The 22,929-nt window shown below is 41.8% G+C and overlaps 1 protein-coding gene across 1 annotated transcript in view; it reads left to right on the plus strand.

Moving 5' to 3' along the window:
* Nucleotides 1-22,929, plus strand: part of efna3b (ephrin-A3b) — a 55,010-nt gene that overhangs the window by 628 nt on the left and 31,453 nt on the right. The window contains 1 exon segment of the mRNA XM_035672754.1: nucleotides 251-464. Within this exon segment, the coding sequence (XP_035528647.1) occupies nucleotides 355-464 (110 nt within the window). The 5' untranslated portion in view covers nucleotides 251-354.

Consider the following 22,929-nt stretch of genomic DNA (forward strand, 5'->3'; position numbering starts at 1 on the left):
TTTTTTTTTTTGCTTTTTTGCTTGAAGCCCCAGGAATTGTTGGGGAGGGGAGGGAGGGAGCAGTTTTCTGCTTTATGGGGGGGGGAGGAGAAGGAGGAGAAGGAGGAGGAGGGGGCTCAGTCACTTCACACCACAATAGACTTTGAGTTTTACAACAGTTATTAACCAGAGCAAGTCTTACAGTCTTTGAACGTATCCGGTTTTGTATGCATGCATGAAGCTTTTGTCTCCCCCCTCTCCCGTCTGTTAGGCATTTGCTGGGATGTTTGAGTCGCGTTGTTTGGTGGGGTGAAGGGAACCGAGAGAGTGGCCGGAGAGACCGAAGGGACGGAGGCCGAGAGAGGAGCCGGGAGCATGGCTCTGGTAGCGCTGTCTCTCTGGGTGCTAACGAGTCTCACCTGGGCGGACGTGCTCCAGGTGTCAGCCAACAGGCATTCCGTTTACTGGAACAGCTCCAACATACAGTAAGACCCTCACTCCTCATGTATCTGTGTGTGTGTGTGTTTCACTATGCCATTTCTTTTGATCTCTATATTCTCCACCTGGTATAGGCAAGGGGAATGTCCTGATTTGCTCTCCATAGGCTGTCAGGTTCACACCATCACACCATAAGTCCTTCAGTGGGTGTTTGCTGTTCTAAGCTTTGCTTGATTGTGTCTCTCATGCTTTATCAGGGTTGTAGCAGCCACCTTTTCTTTTGTCCGTATCTGTCTTTCCCTTTTAAGATGTAGAAATTATTTGGATCCACAAAAACTATTTAAACAGGCCTCTCGTGTTTCTCTGTGTGGTAAAGCTATTTTTGAGTCTCAAACTGCTCTGTCGGACCCCTACAGTGAAGTCAAGGTGGCTTCAAATCATCTTTTCAACACCTTCACTTGCACAACTGGTCGGACATATTTAGTTTCTGTTCCTCAGTCCAACATCAATCTGTGCATTGGACTGTTATTCATTTTCTCCCCCCTTCTCCTCCACCTTTGGCCACGCATGGCCGAGGAGATGTGATTCTCTCGCCTTCCTCTCCTCCTCTCTCTCCGTCATGTGGCTCTCCTCTCTCAGTCTTTCAGGGCTCTTTCTCTGTCTTCTCCTCTATCTGGTTCAATTAGGAGTACTTCTTCATCCTGACCCCATTGTGTTGTAGCAGTGTCACTATTCAATCTCTCCCTCTCGCTCCCTCTCCAACTTGCTCTCTCCTTCTATCCCTCTCTAACCCCCTTTCTTGTTTACACTCAGTCCGTTGGCCTTTTTGTTATCCTCCTAATCCCTCACTCCTCGCCCCTATCTTGATTCAAGTGAAAAAGCTTCCTTTTTTTCTCCCTCTCGCTCTTTTTTGAAAGCTGCCTTTTTGATACTGTCCTTGTGAGTCCATGGCTCTGCTGCTGGATCCTTAAGAATGTAGCGTCAGTCTGCAGCAACACACTGTAGGCTTATCTCTCTTCCTACAATTCACAGACAAATCTTGTAAGTTTATGCTGTTTTTCAACAGTGTTAAAGCATTTCATTTACATTCACAGGCACCTTTTCTCCTGCTCAAAATGTGTAGATAAAATGATGTTAATTTGCCACTGAATGCCGGATTTCACATGAAATATTTCCTTTTTTTTGAACAATTCAGCAAGATGTGTTATCTCGTCTATATAGATTTCCTCAACCTAAATTTTGGGTCTCGGAGGTGCACAACAGCGCATGTCACACACTAACACACACCTTCCTTTTCACTCTCCATCTTGCAGTGAATCCTGTCTATGTGGAAGCTATATTTCAGCTACCAGGCGTCCCACAAAACCTCTTAGTTTGTCTTATTTACCTCTTCAGCAGAATCTACTGGGCTCATAAGATGAGTAGTCAGATATACAGCGACTCACATTTTACGACTGTGCTTATTAAAGGCGTAAAACAATATGAAAACTCTGAAAATACTGTGTTGTTTTTGCAGGCAGGGATCAATGATTCTGTCTGCGGACGATAACTCTAGGCCAATGATTTTAGTGTACAGCCAAATAAAACCATGAGAGGCAAGTGAATTTATGCCTCACAACAGAATTAGTATACATGAAGTACTGTGTAAAGTAATAGGAGCAGAAAACATAAGGTTATTGGTTCTGGTACGATACTGTAAACAATATTAGTTTTCCTGAATGTGAGAAAATTGTTTTTGCACATTTTAGGAAAACTAATCTTGCATGTACATTTGCTGCTAATGCATTTTAGCTGATATTTTTCTACAGCTCTCAACGTGGAGGGTGCTCATTTTCAATTTCTCTACTTTTTTGCTCTGTAATAATTTCATAATAAATGCTAATAAAATTCCACCTTTGGTTTTCATATCAGAGACAGAAGTTGATTTAGATAAAACGTGGAAAAAGCGCTTGAAGGCATAAAGGGAACGGGAAGAAGTGAACCGCGGGACCTCGGTACAATCAGCTCGACATAACATGAGCAGTTTTAACCTTGGTTAAATCAAATGTATACTTAATTGAGTAATAAGCCATCTGCTTTTTTGCTGTATACTCAGACTGTTTGCTGTAAAGTAAAAAAAAAAAGAAGCTGCGGTTGATTTTTCTTAGACACAGCAGTAGGAGGACTAAAGCAGTCTGAAGCAGTCTAACCTTTAACCTGACTGTCCAAGACCTGAGTACTGCAGAGCCCCGCAGTCTCTCCTCTCTCTCTCCACACGTTCACTGCCAATACGGTTTTCATCCCAGCGGCAGAATATTCTTAGCCCCTGCAGTGTGAGTCTTAGAGTGTGTGTGTGTGTGTGTGTGTGTCTTTTATAAAAGACTGTGGTTAATTAAAGAACAGTGCATCTCAGTGGACCTGCCTCATCCCTGATCTTCCCATCTCTCTCTCTTCCTCTCTTTCTCACTGCACACATACACAATGACAATGTATGAGCAGTGAGTGGGGATACGTTTTTCAATTCAGCCTACTTATTGAATTAGGATACAAAGGGGGCATGGACAGTGGGACACAAAAGACAGATAAACTCTAGGATAACCTGTCTAATCTACTTTTTGATACACTTCTGAGCCATTTTCAACGGCACAGATCCCATTTGCTGCATTTATTTTTAATCTCTGCACTCAACACCACAACATCCAACATTTGTAGGGGTTGGCTGGCGTGTCTCTAGCCGTTGGCAATCGGCCTCTCTGGAGTTTCTCTAACTCACAGTGCAGTGTGGAGGTTTAGAAGGCCAATAATAAGCTGTAGTATAGCTGTCAGTTTGAGTGGTAAACACATTGTAAAGCCTGAGGACCCTGCAGTTTCTCAACCAGCTTCTGACCCCGAGCCACTCATCAACCACAAGAGACAGGCTGATACTGTTACCAAGGATTAACTCCTTCACACACACATGCACGCACAAACATGTGAATGCATGCTTATAACTGTACATGTGCACATGCTAGCACGCTCGCATATATCTATACGAATACACACAAACACGCACACGTCCCCGCTGTGTACTTTTTTCAACTTCGGGAAGATGGATCATTTCCTGCGTTTGCGTCTTGCACAAAGGCTGTTACCACTGCCTATCAGTCACTTGTCACTGATATCCCTGGGCATGAATGTGTGTATAATGGTGTGCGTTTTGTGTGTGTGGGAGAACTAGTGTATGTGTGTGTTTGCCCTGTTACAGATGTCTCTGTTCATTGATGGGTGACCGAAACAAAAACAAATCCATCAGTCCGTTAAATCACACATTATCTTCCACCACCTGGCAATTAACCACCGCTGTGAGTGTGAGTGTGTGTGCGCACAAGGGTTTGCATGTGCATACATGTGTATGTGTGTAATCTAATAATGCAGCAGTTAACTGGTTTGCATAATAGATATCTGGTGATATCTCTTAATTTATCAGTTGTATATTTCAGAAGCGATGAGGTTGCAAATAGACAAACACATGAGCGGTTTTAGACAGCAGCTTTGCATGTGTGTTTGTTTGCATTTGTGTATCTGTATCAATGACACTGTCACCTCAACGCATGCCCCTGGAATGAAGCCAGGTATCGCAAGCAGAATTTTCTCCTTATATAAATGCACATGCATATGTGTGGTAATCGATGCCGAGGTGGAACTTGTTTTATATTCATCCAGCTCGTCAGAGTGTGCAGAGAACACGTCACGCAGGGCGGGAGAGAAATAATGCAAGAATATGAGAAGAGAGAGACAGTGAGAGAGAAATACTATGGGACTGGTTAGAGGAGAGAGGAAGTCAGGAAGAATACAGATGGATTTTGTGTTGAATAATAATGGAGCCAAAGGGGGAGGGTCATCATAATAATGATAATAATGCTTGGCCGGTGCCCTGATCTACACACTGAGTTCTTATAGTAGACACCATAACACAGGCCCGGTTTATGTGGGTGCATCAGTGAGTGAGAGAGGGACATAGAGAAAGAGAGAGAGAGAGAGAGGGAGGGAAACGTAGACACAGACGAGAGGATTAAGCAGGCCAATCAACCATCCCCTTGACAGCAACACAAACCTATCTGTCTCCCAGCCCCACTTAGGACAACAACATTTACATTTATGAATATGTGCACAAAGGAGAGTATTACTCACTCACTATCACAAGGCGCATGGCCCCCTTGTGTGTGTGCGTGCATGTGTGTACAGCCCATCTATCATAGACGTGTGGGCTGCCGTTACGTATGTCAGCTACGTCTGGGATGTGTGTTTGCGTGCAGGCTCACACGAAATAGACCCTCACACACGGGTTTAGTGATCATCGTACCAGTTACACAGACACAGTGATCAGATCTGTTCATTAGTAACGAATAAAAAGGCCACATAGTGTACAGGTGAATGGATTTCGGTTTGCATAGCGGTGTGTGGGTGTGAAAGCGTGTGTGTGGTGTGCAGACGCTTGAACAGAGACGTCATTAATTAAAAGCAATAGGGAACACCTGTGTGATGGATGACTACTGTTTGCATAATAAGATCCAGGGGTCTTCTCTTCCTGTGCCGTTGCACTTTCTCTGTGCGCGTGTGTAAGAGTAAGTACATTTTTCTGATTGGACGGGTATTGTCTGGTAGGTGAGCCCGGCAATAAGGGATATGTACAAGAAAGGAAAAGGAAAAGAAATGAATTATTTTCTAGTCCTCTATCTTTTTTTTTTTTCCTCTTTGGGGATGAGCTAGATTTCAGGAGTGTGCTCCCATCTCTCCGTTCCTCTCTCATCCTCCAATTGCCTGATGGGAAAGCACTCTTGGGGTGGTGGTATTTTGGGAGCTATGTGGTTTAATGTGACTGTTGTGAGGCTCTTTCTCTGTCAAATTAACTTGGACTAAATCTTTCCAGTGCTGGAATATATGTTGCCTTTTCTTTGAGGTCTGCTTTTCCTTCACCTCACCTCAACTTGCCCACACCTTTTCTTTCCTTCTCTCCACTCCTTCCTCCTCTCCTTTTGCACACACATTTTGACCAAAAGCCACCTCAAACACACCTCCTTGCATATCCCAAATTTACACACACACACACACACACACACAAGCACACACAGCGAGCAGCACACACACACACACACACATAAAACAGGCACATTGATCTTGAGAAAAAGACAAGCCTGAAATATCGAGCACACCCTGTTTTTCTACATCTCTTGATTGGCTCTTTCATTTCCTCAAACGCTGCCTCGCTTACATGATCGACTAATCGGAAGCATTGCTGTGAAAATGGAGTATTGATGTTCAGCGTTTGTGCTTGCTCAGTCTTGAATCAAACGTTAACTGGTCACTGTAATGGTTTGGATTCAAAGGAAGCAGGTTCTTAGGGACTTTAGGGATGTAATTCTGCTAAGACCAAGCCTATATAAGAGTCAGAACTAGTTGAGCAATTCTGATCCAGCCTGACACAAAGTAAGGGTCTTAAATGTATAAATGCCTGGCTAGGATTGATATTGATTTAAGTGACTGCTTATTCCATGCTGTATTTATCAAGCCTTTCAGAGTCATTGCTGGAAATCACACTGTGACCACACCACAGTGTATAAAACTAAAAACACTCCTACCTCAGAATATGGTTATGGTGTTTTGTCATGTCATTTTAAGCACAATTTCCAGCACAAACTTAGCAAGGGGAGAGACGTTCTCCTTTTAGAAAAAGGAACCACCATTTTACAACAATCAGAATAATAATCGTGAAGTGAAATTAATGGTGATCATTAAGTTAATCTTCGGAAAACACATTCACAGCAACGGCCAGATGATGTAGATACAGTAAGTAAATGCAGGAAAAATAAAATAAAATACAGAAAATAGCATCACTGCCAGTGTTTCCCACAGGTTGAGAATTTATTTTTGGTAGTCAACCTCAAGGGAGATGGAGGTGTAGCATTGTGGGCTGCAGTGAATTCAGAAACTAAGAACTGCACATGAATTCTGTGTTCTCTTCGGCTGACTTTTTCACACAAACTTTACCAGGAAGAAATATTAAATACAGAAATACCACAACATCTGTTTAAGTGGGCAGAAACCTATTGGACTGTAATTTATGTATGGGAAGTGTTGACATGTATGGCAACCTACATACCAACATGTTTTTCACACAAATTATAATAGATTCCACCATTTAACACTGCATGTTGCATAAAATCCCTTTATTTCAGGGTATAAACAGTTGTTAAAATAATAGTGTAGGTGATGTTTTGACACGGCTGTCGGCCTGTTTTTATGGTCTGTGCACGTCTGTGTGTCATTTAGCTAAAACATCAAGGATAATGCATGCAGAACCGATATGTGTTGATATTGTGATTAGTGATTTATGTGATTCATGACGCTGACAATTCCCAGAAAGCCACAAATGTACGCATATTTTTGCTTTGAGGTTCAGACAGTGCTTTTGTAATTTCTGTATTTCTTTGTTTTCAGTAAAGCATGAATGGCATGTTTGGATGGAGCATTATATCCGTGACCATATCAGTCACAGTAAATTTGAATTTTTGCATCCATTCAGTATGTTTGAATATCCTTCAGAATGATGTCTGTTGTTTGAAATCAATTGTTCTGTATTTAATATTTCCACATCTGCCAAAATGTGCATGTATGCTGATCATATTATTTGCCACATGCTTGGAACCCCTAACAACTTTGAGCAGCTGCAGCTCAACTAAATCCTGGAGCAGACAGGATGACCTTTCTCTGTTAAAAAAGCTGATAAAATGGTTTGATCTCTATGCCTAAAAGGATGAGCTTTATCTCAATATATCTCTATGAGACTTTGGGCCCAGTTGGGACTGGTTTTCTAACCAGCGATGCTTGATAAATATGTTCCCAGATTTAGTTCTCTATGGAACAACATGCCATCAGATAGATTGGACAGTCCAAATTACCCAAAGGTGTGACTGAGAGTGTGAGCGATCGCTCTCCTTGCTGTTTTTTTGTGTTAAGGCTACAGTATACTCTCTCAGAAATGCTGTTTGGACAGTCTGAAAATGATGAAAAGCTCCTCTCAGGTGTTAAGACAAGTCGCCCAATTATTGTAACTTTCTGAAACCGACAAGCTGAAAGCCACACCTGTGTTCTGGCCAGGTGTGCACAGGTGTGAAAGTGGGATAAGCTCCAAATGTGGTGCAGATTCTTTTCTCCATTGCTGCCACTGTCCATGCTCACTGCTTCAACTGCACCAGTCAATTCCATCATGTGTTTGAGCCACGGTGACTCTGCTCTGGTCCTCAACAAAAATCAGAAAAGGTGGCTACTTGTGTTCTTCCTGTAAATACAATATTTTATTTTCTGTGGCCTTTATATTAATCTATTCTTCCACTCTACAATCCCCCCCTTCTCTATGTCGTCTAGCTTCTCCCACACCCTCTCTGCACTCTCAAAATGTCAAACTTGACGTTTTCGATGTGATTCATGAGGCATCACCTTTTCTGAGAGAGTAGATTTTACTCTCATTTTAGCTGTCCACTGTCCCTGCCCTTCATTCAGTATATGAATGAGCAGGTGCTAATGAATGTAGATAGATGACCATGCTATACCTTTGTAGGACCATATACAATTTTACACAGCTGTTAAGTGACTTTTGATTGCACACAGGAGTTCTCACAAACTCAACTTCTCCATTGGTGATTTCAAGATGTTTGATGGTTTGTAGTGAACTCTTCTGCACAGCCTGGGGGTAATCCTGGGACAGTGCCTGTATGAGTAATGTAAAGGCATAAAAAAAGGAAATGTAGTGCTCACAAATTAAATTCAGTGGTGACAGTAAAGTGATACTAAAAAGATCCTTTCTGGACAGTTTGGATCAGAATGCTAAATTCTTAGAAATCACACATTGCAATAACAAGAGGAGCTGTGTCAGAGTCACGCAGTGTTTGTGCTGATTTAAGTTAAAATGGTGCCGTCTGAGGCGGATGAATTGCTTTTTTTCTTGACAGCCAAATTATTGAATGACCGCCTTCCCTCGTTATCTGTAGAACTTAGGCAAAATGTGGGGCGAAACAAGAATTTATCTTTCCCACCCGTGTGTTAAATTTGAACAAATTGTCCACAGAGAACAAATCCCATAGCGACGGGCTGGAGGCAAGACAAAACACAAACCTATGTACACACTCGGAAGCACACACTCGATGTTGTTGTTGATATTAACATTATTCTCTGAGCCGATGCCTAAGCTCCAGCAGTGTAATCAGGTGCTAATAACAAGGCTGTGATGTTTACAAGCTGTTGCAAAGCGCTTTATGTATCTGCGTGTGTATGTGTGTGTGCGCGCGAGTATTCTCTATGTGATGTCTACTCTACTCCTCGCCAGCGCTCTTGGGGCTTTGAGGGGGTACTAATAATGTAGACTGTCAGCTCACACACACACACACACACACACCAGATGCTCATATGGTGTGTTTGTGATGTGGCTAATGGTAGCAGCGTAGTGGCAGTCTGAGGCCATATGCTGAGCCTGATGACAGAGCAAAGTGGTCTAGCGTTAATAAACTCTACCGACATGACAATTAGGAATCCTCCATATAAAGACAATACAGTCGCACGTGAAAACGCATTTCATCAAACCCGCACACACACCGGGAATCAACTGTCGCTGGCCAGGAGCAGCTGGGAGGAGAGCCACTGCCTTGACAGGAAGAGTGTCTATTGTCACTGCTCGCTGGGCAGAAGTGATGCTCATTGTTGATCTTTGATTATGAATATTGTTATCGCTTCATCAAGACGTAAACAACCTCAGATCTGAATAGTGAGCGTACAGGAAATAACAAGGTTTTATTTTGTTTCATTCTGGAGGTAGCTGCACTGTAACAGGTTTTCGTAAGAAACAATTATGAGGAGATGTGAGAAAGTGTTGATTATGAAGGTCTGATTTAGAATGCAGAAAGGAAGAGGAAGAAAAAAAAAGGCAAGCCAGGGTCCTCAATTCAACAAACGGCAGAGGACACAGAATTATGCTTATTCCATCCACAGAGAGAGCGCGGCAGAGAGGGAGAGAGTCTTTAATTGAGGTTTTATCCATTTAAGCTGTCACTAAGAGGCCAACTCTGAAACCTTTTAACCACTCTCCTCTCAGTAATGACACAAATCAGAGAGGAAATGTGTTTGTGTCAGAGCGTCGGTGCGAATGTGTGTGGGTGCGTGTGTGTCCGCGCGTGTTAGTGTTAGTGAAGCAGGAGGGTAATTATGCGGAAATTGGGAAATGGCTAAGTGAATTATGACCTTGTTTCAGCAGAAGGCTTTAATCAGTCCCAGCCAGGCCAGAGAGGCAGGCAGAAATGTTCGCTACACAAGCACTCTGGTCCTGATGGCAGCAGCAACCAGTCAGTAAAACTGACTGTCAACCAGTGTGATGTGTCAGTGGAAACCAGTCAGTCAACCAGTAATTCATACAGTCAGACAACAGGAATTAAAAAACCAGCGGCAGAAAGTTCATGTGTGATCATGAGTTATTGATCTACATGTAGGGTGTGGCTGGGCAATAATTCTAAATCATCACACTTGACTTTGACTCCCAATGTAATCATATTGTGACAATACGAGGCCTGCAACTAATGATTATTGACACGATCAATTAATCTACATATTATTTTCTTAATTAAGTGATCAATTGTTTGGTAAATTGGCCATCGCCACTGATAGCGACGTCATGAAATTGCATTTGACATATATGAAGAGTTTTGTTGATGTAATGCATATAATGCTTGCGCTTAACATTACTTTGATTATTTTACATATTCTGATAAACAGTAAATGTCAGAAAAATATTTGTTTTTAGCCATATCACCCAGCTCTGTATGCATTTGAGTTGTCCTGCAACTACAGTGCAGTTAAACCAAGATGAAACAAAAATTCTAACTTCTGTCCAAAGCTGTCCTGCTTTTTTTATATTACTCTATTTTACTCACTTTACTCTTGCTGCAGGAAGCTTCATACCTGATGTGGAGAGAGACTCACAAATCATTAGTTAGTTATAACATAGGAGAAGTAACTTTTTGTCTTTATAGTCCTTGCTTTGGGATTTTTGCTTGCACACATAATGGTAATAAGTCCACAAATTGTCTCTTGAACCCAGAAAGTCTAGCCTTAAACAGCGAAACTGATTCATCTTGGAATGAGCAAAGAAAAGAGGAGCATGAACGGAATGAGGTGTAAACAAAGGAAAAAAGAAAGCACGCAGCTCAATGGACAAAGGAAAAATGCAGCTTGTGTGATGTTGTTCGCTGATTGCAGGTGGTGTTGCACAGAACGAACCTGTACGATGAACAAAATTTTTTAGTAGTTCAGCTAAGCATGGGCATGTGCATTCATGCCAGTGCAACGAGTCATTTTGGTCTCAAACTGGCCATGCTGCCTGTGAAAACAGCCTTATTTAAATTTTAGTCTGGCACTTTTCTGACTTTAATGTCTGTGTGTGTGTGTGTGTGTGTGTGTGTGTGCTGGCACGCACATGACTGCTTATGTGTGGATGAAGAGTGTGTTTGCTTCATGTATGAATAGCTCTTGCTGCTCCGATGTGTGTACGGTCAGCAGCACTGCTGTGTGTCAGTGTGTCTCCGAGTGCCTCCGTTGGTTCTGGTCTAGCTGTCTATTTCTGTCAGTGTCGGATCGATGGCGTCCTACAGACACTGCACTCCTCTCCTGGATGTTTCAGCCTGTTCCTCCTCTCTCTCTTGCCGTGTACCTGCTGCTCTGCCCTCCCCTCCTTCCCTCCACCTCTCCATCTCTCCTGCTGCTGTTGGCTCGGCTTGTCGGCATCACTTCTTCTTCTTCTCCTCCTCATTGTCCTCCTCTGCATCAGCGTAGAACTCTCGAGTCTCTTTTCAGATCAGACAATGAGCTCTCACTGTGTGTATTCTTTATGAGGGATTCCTGTTCTTGGCTTCACAACTTGGCCAGTTTGTGTGATGTGCTGAATGACAATATGATGCTGAAGCTCTTCGATGGTTTTTAATGTATTTGTATAGCCCTGTGTGTACAGAGAATTAATGGACAATGATTTTGATAGTCAATTAATTGTTTTTTAGAAAAATGTCAAATATTTATTGGTTTAAGTTTATCTAATGCAGGTTGCTGCTTTCATCAGTTTTATATTGTTGTATGTTGAGGAAAATATTCACTAGTCTCCATAATAGTGTGTGTAGAAGTGGGTGATATAAATAAAATCTTTATTTATTTAATCTATCATGGTATACTGTATGTAGTAGGTTGAAACAATAAGTTGAATTATTGATTAGTCAAACAACAACTAATTTTATAAAGCGATATATTTAAGGAATCTATCAAGCTACAATGCTGGAGGCGTCTCAGATGTCAGAATTTGCCGATATCTCTGTTGTATATAATTCAAAATGAAGTATCTTTGAATTGGAGAGATGTACAAAATGCTTTATGGCATCACTCTGGGCTTTGGGAAATTGTGATATAAATTACTGAGAGATTTACTGATAATGAAAATAACATGATTTGCAGCCCTAAAATGTAATTTGAATTCCAATATTGATATAGATATCATCAAAGTAAATTCTGTTGGAAAATTCTGTTGAAAGAATCAAAAAACCTGCACACTGTCCATCCCTTTACTGCCTTTACTGAAGACCCTTCGGTAATCAGACCCCCAGAAAACATTGTAATGAAATGAGTTCAAGTGATCAAATTGTGCAGGATTTTGTAGTTCTAGATCTGTTGATACAATTACCAGTGTGCAAGAACTTTGTAGTAATTGCAACCTGCTGAAAATTCTATCGAGAAATCATAGATTAAATAACCTAATGGGAAAGTCTGTTTTTGTCTTATCCAGTGAATTAAATACCTGACGAATCCAGGTACTTCATCACAGCTATGCAGAAATCCAATACTTCCATAAAGCAGTCCTAGTCATTGATTTGCAACTTTGCCTGCAATGGCAATTGACAAATTTCTATTGACTCGCAGTATACTTCCAACATTATCTGTGACGTCTAGTGTGTGTGTGTGTGTGAGTGTGTGAGAGAGCTCCTCTGCCTGTGTGCATGGTTTCATGTATAACTCCATATTTTTTAAGTTTGATGTGCAATTTAGGTATATTTTTTATGTGCACATGCATTCACACGAGGGGCTGCTGTATCTTTGTGTATACGTGTGTATGCCAAACAGAGCCAATGGTTGTCAATGGAGGGAGATAAAATGAGGATGGCCAAGAGCTAGCAGTGCTGGCAGGCCTCAGTGCTAACACCCACGCTGTCTGTAGGCTCCGCTCTCCGTTCCTACGCTTTGAGGCACAGGAATGTGCTAGCACTGCTGTAGTAAGACCGCATATGAATGAGTGTGTACTATCTCTCTCAGCCAACTCTCTCCTGCTCGACTATCATGTTTTTAATGAAAGCGTAAAGTCCAGGGCGGCTGCTGGAGGTGGATACGTACACAGTCTTTATTTCACTTGTATTATAGGGAGGGAGAAAGAGTGTAGAGGATAGGGAGGGGGGTGGGGGATAGAGGGTGGATGGGGGTGTATGGCGGATGTGGGGGTTGCAGGGTTGTTGTAATGAATGTACTGCAGTTAAAAAGAATTCTGTGTCACTTCCCGGGAGAGAGAGAAATAAAGGTGGTGGAGGGGGAGAGGGAGATGTGGGAGGAGATGTTGCGAAATAGGATGTGTTGTGTTGATGGAGCAGAGTTCTTCGCAGCCAGGCAAACTCTCCTCCCATCCTAGTATGTGCATATATATGTGTGTGTATGCGTGTTTGTCTGTGGGGTGCAGAGAGAAAGCGAGAAAGAAGGCATGTGAATGCCCCACAGCCTACAAGCATACCACCCACACACATTACCCACATGTATTAGACCTATGCATATGCATGCTCTTCATTTACCTCCTCTACCTCTATTTTAATGTTTCTTTTTTCTCACTTGCATACATACACACATATACACACACAATCTTTCACTATCACACAAACACACACACACACACACACACACACACACACAGGGAAAACTCGTTTCAGGGGGACAGTCTCTGTCATTACCTCCCACAGATTCCTCAAGGGAGTACATTGTTATTTTCTTCCAGCCCTGATCAAATAAAGTGGAGCAAAGAGAGAACACATACACACTCCTCCGCACACAAACATATAGGAAAACACACACCGTACACTCCTATGTTTGCTAAACCGTGATTGAATAAAACAGAATGATGACACCCATCCGCCCACTCGCTGTGTGTGTTTTAAATTGTTGCTCACACCACACATGCTGAGTGTTTTTCCCCCTTGAGGGTGAACAGTAAATCCCAGCATATGTATTGCATCACACCATTTGCAATTGCAATTTTCTACAGTATCAGTTCAGATAATCAAAGCCTCCATGACACCGTCCTCTGTTAGAGAGGACAGGGCTGCATAGATGGGAGTGGATAGGCATAGAGACCAGTTTAACTCTGCATCAGCCGTATCTGTTGGCTTCTGTTGTTGCTGGTTAAAAAAAAGACAGAGAGAGCACACAACAAGAAAGACTAGACAGAGAAAAAAAAAATCATTGATGGAGGGTGAAGGGGAAGGAGGGGAGGGCAATGAAGAATAGAGAAAGGAGGGCCCGGCAGAACAGTACTGCCAAAACCGAGGTCAATTGTGATGAAAATGGCCGTTCACATGACTACAATAGCGGCTGAGTGACAGCACTAAAGCAGCATGGACGGGCTTATCCTGATCACTCAGGGCCTTGACTGGGGAAATCACAATGCTCAAGAGATCTGTCCTTTCTGGGCTTGGAGGATCACAGAGCGCCCACGGTCCCAAGCTTTGGCCCTGAAACGTCTCTGACATTACCATATCAATGCCGCCCCGACTATTCCGCCAAGGAGCAGGGCGGCTAGCAATAGTGCCTCCCGGTTAGCATCGCCCTGTGCCTTCACAAGGCTATTCAGCGGGGAGTCAATGCTAACTCAATGCTAAGCGTGAATGGGAAGAAGTGTAAGCTCACTCTTGTAGCGTGAACCCATGTCTGGCGGTGCATTCAGACCCGTGTTTGTGTATATATGAGTCTCTCCGTGTCTCTCTCTCTTTCTCTCTCACTTTATCTCTCTGCCCCACTTTATTTTTCACATTTTTAAGTTGTTCTCATATCTGTCCAAAGGGCTTCAGTACGTTTCTGGTTCCAATCAAAATGTATCTGTAGCACAGATTATTGAACATTTTCAAATACTAGAAGTTGTCACTGAATGCTTGCTCTTCATTTATTCTTTGATCACAGTTTGTATTTTTTGTACAGTTTTGCCAATTTTGTTAAAGCCAAGTTTCTCTAAAGTTGCTTGACAACTTTTAATGTTTGAGTAAGTTTGAGATTTTTGGCTTCTTTTATTAGATAAAAAAGGTTGTTGGATCCTCAAAATAAATTAGTGAGAAAAGGAAAAAATGGAAATTTCTTTTGTGAGACTGTGCTGGGTGAACCCTGAACCCTCTAGGGGGTCCATTGGTATGCTCCCAAAGAAGAAAATTTTGTAAATTTTAAAGTTAAATGCAGCAACGTGGTGCACATTGAGAGCAAAATAAAGAAGTTGGATCTATGAAGAATTATGATATATTAAGATATGAATGGTCAGACTGCAAAAAAGTCCAGCAAAGAAGGGGTGAATGAGTTTAATGCAGTTCACAAATGGTCAAAACACAAAACTCAACAAGAGCATACATTTGAGTTTTCAAAGAAAGAAAGCAAAAATTGCTGGTAATAACATTCCATAACTTTACTTTTGAACATTAATTATGATCAAATATGCTGTAATGTTATCTGTTTGCTGTCGTATATGATGATAAAACTGTGTTTGGTATGTTGTGTCCTCAAAATACCTTGGTGTCTCTGATGCAGCCAGGAATGTATGTATGCATGTGTGAGTGTGGGTGGGCGACTGGGAGTGAGCTTGTTTGCAGCTCGTAGTAAATCCATCACTAAGGTTTTATTACTTGCTAGTTTTAAACTAGTTATTCACTAAACGGGTTGCGCTAGTAAAATATTATCAATGTGTCAGCCAGTTAAGAATTAACTAATGGGTAATTGAGTTGAAAATTTTGTAGTTCTGTTCTGTGTTTTGTAAGAATTGGTTTGTGTGGTACATCCTGTTTTGTGATGCAAAAAGTTTGAATTTGATGTATTTTCAAAAGCTACAGAACTGGCTACTATACTACTAAGTTCTATATGCACCTTCTTTTCGCAAATACTTTGATTTGGTATCAGTACTCGGGTATCATATCACCTCTAGTATCTGCCCTTGGAACCTTTTAAACGTTCTCTCAAAGAGAGAACTACTGAAACAGCAGAGTTAAGGCTGTGTAAGTGAAGAGAGTATAGTGTGAGAACAGGTTACAACCTCCCCGAGTTGTGAGGATAATATATCACGTGACACCCACAGTAGATGGCCTTTGATATCATTACAATTCAATTAGAGATATTAGCCAGTAAGAGTACAAGCCACAATGCAGTGCTAACCTCATTATTACGCAGTGGGGAGGAAATGGATGATCTGGAGAAGAACGGCTATTTTTTTAAATGGTGCAGAAGGGACGGAGAATGAGATAGAGAAAGAGAGAGAGAGAAACGAACGAACAAAGAAAGGAAGGAAGGAAGGAAGGAAGGAAGGAAGGAAGAAGAAAATCAATGGCTAAAAGTAAAAGATGGGAAACTAAAAGGGCAATGAAGAGAGGAAGATGAGGAAGACAGGTGAGATATTGGCCGTAGACTTCTTGCTTTGTCATTGGAAATCAGAGCCGTAGGGCAGGACACTGTTTGATTTTGTTGTTCTTGTTTTAATCTGTCAGTCAGCGCGCTCACACAGACACACACACACACTCACAGATAGCCTCCAGTCTGTCACTGAGTATCGGCAGAGAGCTGAGAGGTTATCATGCGTCGTCAGGTGCCAGACCGACTCTTGGTAGCAGGTTTGTCATTTGTAATTAGAGAGTAAAGGAGAGCTGGCTTGTTTTTTCTCACCTCTCTCTCCAGTTCTCTGGCTGAAGGCTGTCTCTGGGTATCGACAGACAAGTGACGGGGCGCACACACACACACACACAAGTATATGCGCTGACACACGTTTGATGGGCCAAGTTTGATTCCATTAAGTGGAGTTTGTCAGTTAGTCAGTAAAGTGTTGGGGTGAATGCTGATGGCAAGACAGTGAATCCCACAAAGCTAAACAGGATCTGAAGCAGCCTGTTCAAACAGTGAGGGTGACTGAGCAGTGGCAGGCCTAACTATGATTATTGTATGTCAGTCACATACACACACACACACACACACACACATACCCTATCTGCTGTTGTATGGCTATGTGGTCACGGTCCATGCAGCTCTGAGTTCTTGTCACGGTTAAAAAGGCTTCCTTCTGGAGAGGAGGGGGTGGGGGGGCAGAGTCTTAAGACGGAGAAGGAGATGAGGAGGAGGGGGAGAATAAGAGGAGCAGGAGATAATAGGAGAGGGCTAACAGTGGGGGTGGAGGGCTGGGATGGACCAAAGAGGGAGTGAAAAGGGGAAGATAGAGGCTGAAGGTGGGTTTTCGGAGTATGAAAGCCTGCGTGCCTCCATTCCTGTGCCATTGATGTATTCTAATGCTAAGTGTGTAAGGCTGGGCCTCGACTGGTCTCTGGGAGAGACGAGCCTTTGATAGGCACAACCAAGCTCTGGGACAGATCCCTCGCATTCCATTCATATGCATATCTCTCTGTGTGTGTATATGCGTGTGTGTGTACGTACACACTTTTATTTTTTTTTTGCCATTTAAGTAACTGTTTTTTAGCGACTTGCACCATTGGTAGATTGGTCTAATTTCCATATCAATGTGAGCATGTTTAAGGCTGTTTTGAGCGTCGCACACCCTAATCCTAAATTACCCCCTAGGACCATGCTGGTGGATGTTTTTATGATCTGGAATCGTGTGATTCTGTATGTGTGTGTGTGTGTATGAATTTTCCATGGAGGGAGCATTTGAATATGCAGCGTTTCGTGTGTGGCCGCAGTGTAACGGACCACATCTGATCATGTAATTGGCCATCTGCAGAAAGAGGGCAAAGTGCAGAATCTCAAAGAGGACTACATCTCAGCAGCCTGCTCAGGAGCTGTGTGTGTGCATGTGTGTGTGTGCATGTGTGCAGCATGATGCATGTGTGCCCTGTAAACTATGTGTGCGCGTCGTTGTGTGGATTGCTTTGTTTGCCGTGTGTTCCGGTCCCCAACCGATTATAGCATGAAATTCCACACACATTGTATAGCAATGGGGAGTCTCACATGCGGACAGGCACACACAAACGAGGGCACACACACACAAACACACCAAAGCGAGAAGTCAGAGAGGCCTGTTAATGACTGTCGGGGACAGAAAGGGAGCAGGACTGTGGTGGTGTCAAGGCTTTGTGACAGATGCTGGTTGTAAAATGCCTTGCTCACAGGTTTATTGTTATGAAAAAAAGTAACGATCAGACTCAGCAAGATTGATGCCATTCCTTCTTTCTTTCTGTCTTTTTCACACACACCCAGACACACACCCACACACACTGGGTCCTAATGTCCCTCTGAGCCCTGTGAGTCTCTCCCATCAGTGACCCTCCTTCTACTCGAGCACTTTGGTTTGTTTCTCTCCCTCCCCTTTTCTGCTCGGATTTGTTCTTATACTTCAACCTCCTCTCCTGCTTGTTCGTCTTACTTCACCTCCTCTCACCCGCATACTTCACGGACTGCTGTGTATTTATCTGTGTGCGCCTATATGTGTTTTTGCGAAAAAGATAGGGTTGGGGGGGTGGGGAGTGTGTCAAAGAGTGCTCGCCTTTATACTTTCATTGCCTCTCTTTCCGCTCAAGAATATGATGGATGTTTTAAAACAGAGCAAAGCCAGAATATCAGTGCCAGCCACTGATGTTGCTTTCACCTGCAAGTGTGTGTGTAGGTGTGTGTAGGTGTGTGTGTGTGCCTGTGCTTAGAGGCACAGGAGGTTATTTGATCTCATTGTGTTGTTGGAGAGGAGGCTGCTCTCTTGCTTTATGACCGGCGCTGTAGGGAGATATTCAGCTTCACCTGCCTCTCCTCGACAATCCATCATCCCTCTCTCAGCAGACAAACGCACTCCACTCATCTTATTACTTCCTCTCACACTCTCAGAAACATTTAAGACTTTCTCTCACCAGCTCGCACTTACACACGCCATAATGTATGCACATATTCTCAGAGACTCTCTCCACAGTTTGTCTCATAAGCCGAGAGAAACGAGCAAAACCGTCTGTGTTTCACGGTGTGTAAATGAGTGACGAAGCGTGTGTGTGTGCACGTTATAATTCTGATAGTGTTTCTGCAAGTGATTATAAGCCGTTGCAGAGTGAAAGCAATGCGGCTCCTTCGTTAAGATGTTAAGTGTGTGGTAAACTGAACAGGGACGAGGACTCAGCTAATGACTGTTTCTGCACACTTCATCAGATTGCTCGCCGGCAATATTGCCTTATATCACTCTCTGGCACCATTGGCGCTTAATAGTGTGTGTATGTTTGATAGTGTTTACGTGCACGTGTGTGTACGTCTGATCACGATGTATATTGCTTTGTAGAGCCATTACAGTTTAATAGGCATTGTGGAATGCACGGCGCGTTAATGCTCCGGCAACATGAAGTAATGACACAATAAAACAATTAAATATGGTGGAGGAGAATTACTTTTCGAACAAGCCGCACCTAGAGGCAATTTGGACTGAGACGGAATAAACAGAAAGTACAGATCAGGCTTATTAAGAGAAGAGGGGGAGTTCTACCTCTCTCTCTCTCTCTCTCTCTCTCCCTCTCTCTCTCGTCAGTATGACTTTATATCTGCTGATTCATAGACTGACGAATCAAAGAAATTCTCCTTGAAATTAGAGAGAGGAGATTTCTAAGTGATTATGTGCATGCTTACGTGAGCGTGTTGTAATACGAGAGAATGTGTCGCTCTACCATACATAACAGTTTTCAGATTTAGGGTTATTTCCATTATTGATCAGTTTGTCGATTATTTCTTAGATTAATTGTTTCATCTATAAAGTGTGCGGAAAATTGTGAAAATGGCCATTATCATTTCTCAGAGGCCAAGGTGACGTCTTCAAATTGATTATTTTTTTTAATGAAAAATCCAAAACCCAAAGCTGATCAATTTACAGTGATGAAGTAGGAAACAGCAAATCTTGATATTTGTAAAGCTGCAAGCAGCAAATGTGTGTTATTTTTGGTTGATGAATGACTTAAATGCTGAATTGATATAGTTTTCTGTACATTTCCTTGTGGTAAAAATGTCACAGTAACAGTTCAGCAGTGTTGCATTAATCTTTTTTCAAAAATAAAGTCACTTCAAAATTCATTACTTATTTACCAATGCTGTCTTTTGCCATTCTTTCAGTGTCTGCATGGGTTTCCTTTAGGTGCTCTGGTTTCTTTCTGTCTAAAATCATATGAAGTGAAAACTCATAGTTGCCAATAGTTGTGAACGTGGGTGTTCCGTCCAGGGTGTACCCTGTCCCGAACGTCCATGAATAGGGAGAAACAGACGTCTAAATGTAAAGATGTTGAACCAAACAAATTCAATGATTCATTCACCTGTAATCTGCGTTGTAATATTGCTCCTCTATGGATTTTAGTGTCTTCTATTTGCTTGTATGGCTGCGTGATATGACCAAAATCTCATATCCTGATGATTTCATATCCAGATTACGATATATCACGATATAGCACATTTTCTGTACATTTTATAAATTAATGGTTTATATAAAATGACCACATGGAAAGGCCTGTTTATTATTTAATTTTTAACTATATATTCGACAAATAAAAGCTGACCCCTTTTATTTAGAACCTTTGTGCAAATTTTCAGCATGTAACAAAATATAAAATATTATTGTATGAAATATAAAAAGATAAATAGAAAACAATAATAGATGCCATAGTGTATTGTACAGTTTTCTGGTCTGTGTCAGACCTTTGAAATAGACCCAAACTGAGCTCCTCGTTTTACCTTGGCTGACCCTTCTCCTGTTGGAATTACCCCGTCCTGTGTCACATCCACTCTGCTCCACGTTTCTTTGTGTTGCATTCAAGCAAATCTTGCCTCCATCCGTGCCGCCAAATATTGCCTTAAAGAGTGTGATTTGCGACACAATTAAATAAGCAATAGAGCATAATATGAAAGGATAGACTTTTTTTTCTATTATCGCACGACATATATCGTCTTATCACACAGCCCTGTTTGTTTGGTGCGCAACAGAGTATTGTAATGAGTTTCACTTTAAAGGAGTAACTTTGTAATACAGCTAGTTATAATCTGGGCAAGTAATGAATCTTTTTAAGGTGAGGCAGTTACCAACAAGGCAGCAGTTAGCAGTACATATTTCTCACAGCCGGTCAGTAACAAACCTTTTCACTTTTGAATTGTGTAATTTTGAAAAAATGCAATAACACACTAATGAGACGTATCATCTCCAAGGTTAATGTAAATCGTATCAGTGCTGTCTGAAGTTAATTTAAAAAAATGCTACAAGAAGAGATCTTTTCCCAAAGCATTGTTAAAATCTGGTCAGCATTGGCCGAACTAACAAACACAGACCAATTAAGGTCAGACCTCCAAACATATTCAGTGTGGGCAACGGCCATATGTGTATATTTGTGTTTAAATGTTGATTTGTTTGTGTGTTGATGAGTGTAGGAGTTAGTGTGACTGTAAATTCTCTGACTCACGAGCAGGCTGTGAAACCACCAGGAAATTCTGAGGCAATTTTTATGTAGGTGAAGAGTCTTCTTCTTCTTCTTGTTCTTCTTCTCCTCTTTCTGTCTTTCTCTCTCTTTACTCTTTGTCCTCTCTCTCACACGTGTGTCTTTATGTAATCGTTTATAGGGATCTGTTGAGAATTAGAGATCGAAAACCCATTTACAGAGGTTACCTACGTAAAGTCAGCCTATTTGTCTGCTGCGAAATCGAAACCTTACCCTCTGCTTCTCTCTCCCTCTCTTTTCTCCCTCTCTCAAACTGTCTCTCCCTCAACCTCTCTCTCTCTCTCTCTCTCGGGGGGTCACAGCTCCACAATGGAGGAGCGATAAGAAGAGAGATAAGATGATTGGGAAGAAATGAGGGAATTTGTTAAAGGAATGGGGACTGGACAGAGAGGTTGTTAGTAAGGAATAAAGAGGAGACAGAGTGATGAAGAATGAAGACCATGGCCACATAAAGGCATATGTTTAGCTTTTTGTCATTGTTGTTCCACTCCAAGCTAGGGTAGCAGCGGTATACCGATAATATGGTCCAACGTGATATGACATACCGTGTACGTTCTCTTATCTATGGTATTGAATTCTACTGTATTAGTGTGAAACATAAAACATAATGTTTTGTGAAATTATAATAAAACATTTGTTCAACCAAGAAAAAAAACTTCTGTTTAAGTCCCCTGAGGGTCGTTGTAATGATAATAATAATAGAACCATTTTGTAATACTGTGAAACTGTGATCTTTTCTGAGACGGTTATTGTACCATGAAAATCTCACAGCAAAGCCGACGATTTCCACTTTTAAAAAAGGGCTTTAGAAAAGGCTCTCAAAAGTGGATGCATTTGGAACCAACACTTGTGCCCCTTTGCACAGACACAGTTAAGGACTGGGTGATAATCCAGTCAAATTGTTTGCTGTTTTTCCGTATCATCGTACAAAATGATCATACTGAGATATTGCAGTTAACCGTTCTAAAGTCAGCAGATAACATTTTATTAAATTTTGTCCAAAATCACTCACTCAATATATATAATGCAATATATTTATTGTCCGGCATTTTATTTTAGTGTCTGAGTAGGTAATATATGCTCATCCAAAATCAAATTTTACTATTATATAGAGAGTAGCGAATGAATAATCGAGCATACAACCAATAATCTAAGTAAATCACCCTATTTGGACTCTCAACACAGTTAATTTAAGTTAATGGTGTTGTATTCATCGCAATATTAACTTCTATCGTCCACCCTTACATCAGCCAGGCAGCAACATTAAGCAGCCAACTGTCTATTTCTTTCTCAAGCAAATATAGCTGTGGAAGTAAACCAGGTGTTGTCAGTGACATATCTTCATGTTGTCAGATGATGTGCAGTATGAAATAGAGTGATTTGAATGCACAGTATTTATGACCCTTGATCAGATCATGGCTTAATATTAAGTGTTACACCTTAAGTGTAAAGCCATGTTTGTCAAAACGGTCTACACTTCTTAGCAGATGATGGAGGGGAAGACAAATTTTGAGAAGGAGGAAGGCGATATTTAGCTGTTTTTTAAAAATAGTTTCAGCTTGGATGGCAAAGCGTGGATGGAAGCCTGTTTGACACAAGATCTATGCTTTCAAATATATCTGCATTAGTGTGGTCGTGGCTAGAGTGAATGAGAGAGAGAGAGAGATAGGAAAAGACGGTTGGAGGGGGGTTAGAGTGTGTTATTAAATGATGCGTGGCGACCGAAGGGGGGGGGGTGTGCTGG

Source organism: Morone saxatilis, unplaced genomic scaffold (genome assembly GCF_004916995.1).
Source record: "Morone saxatilis isolate NCDOM2014 unplaced genomic scaffold, NCSU_SB_2.0 Contig24, whole genome shotgun sequence".
In the NCBI taxonomy this organism is placed as follows: Eukaryota; Metazoa; Chordata; class Actinopteri; family Moronidae; genus Morone; species Morone saxatilis.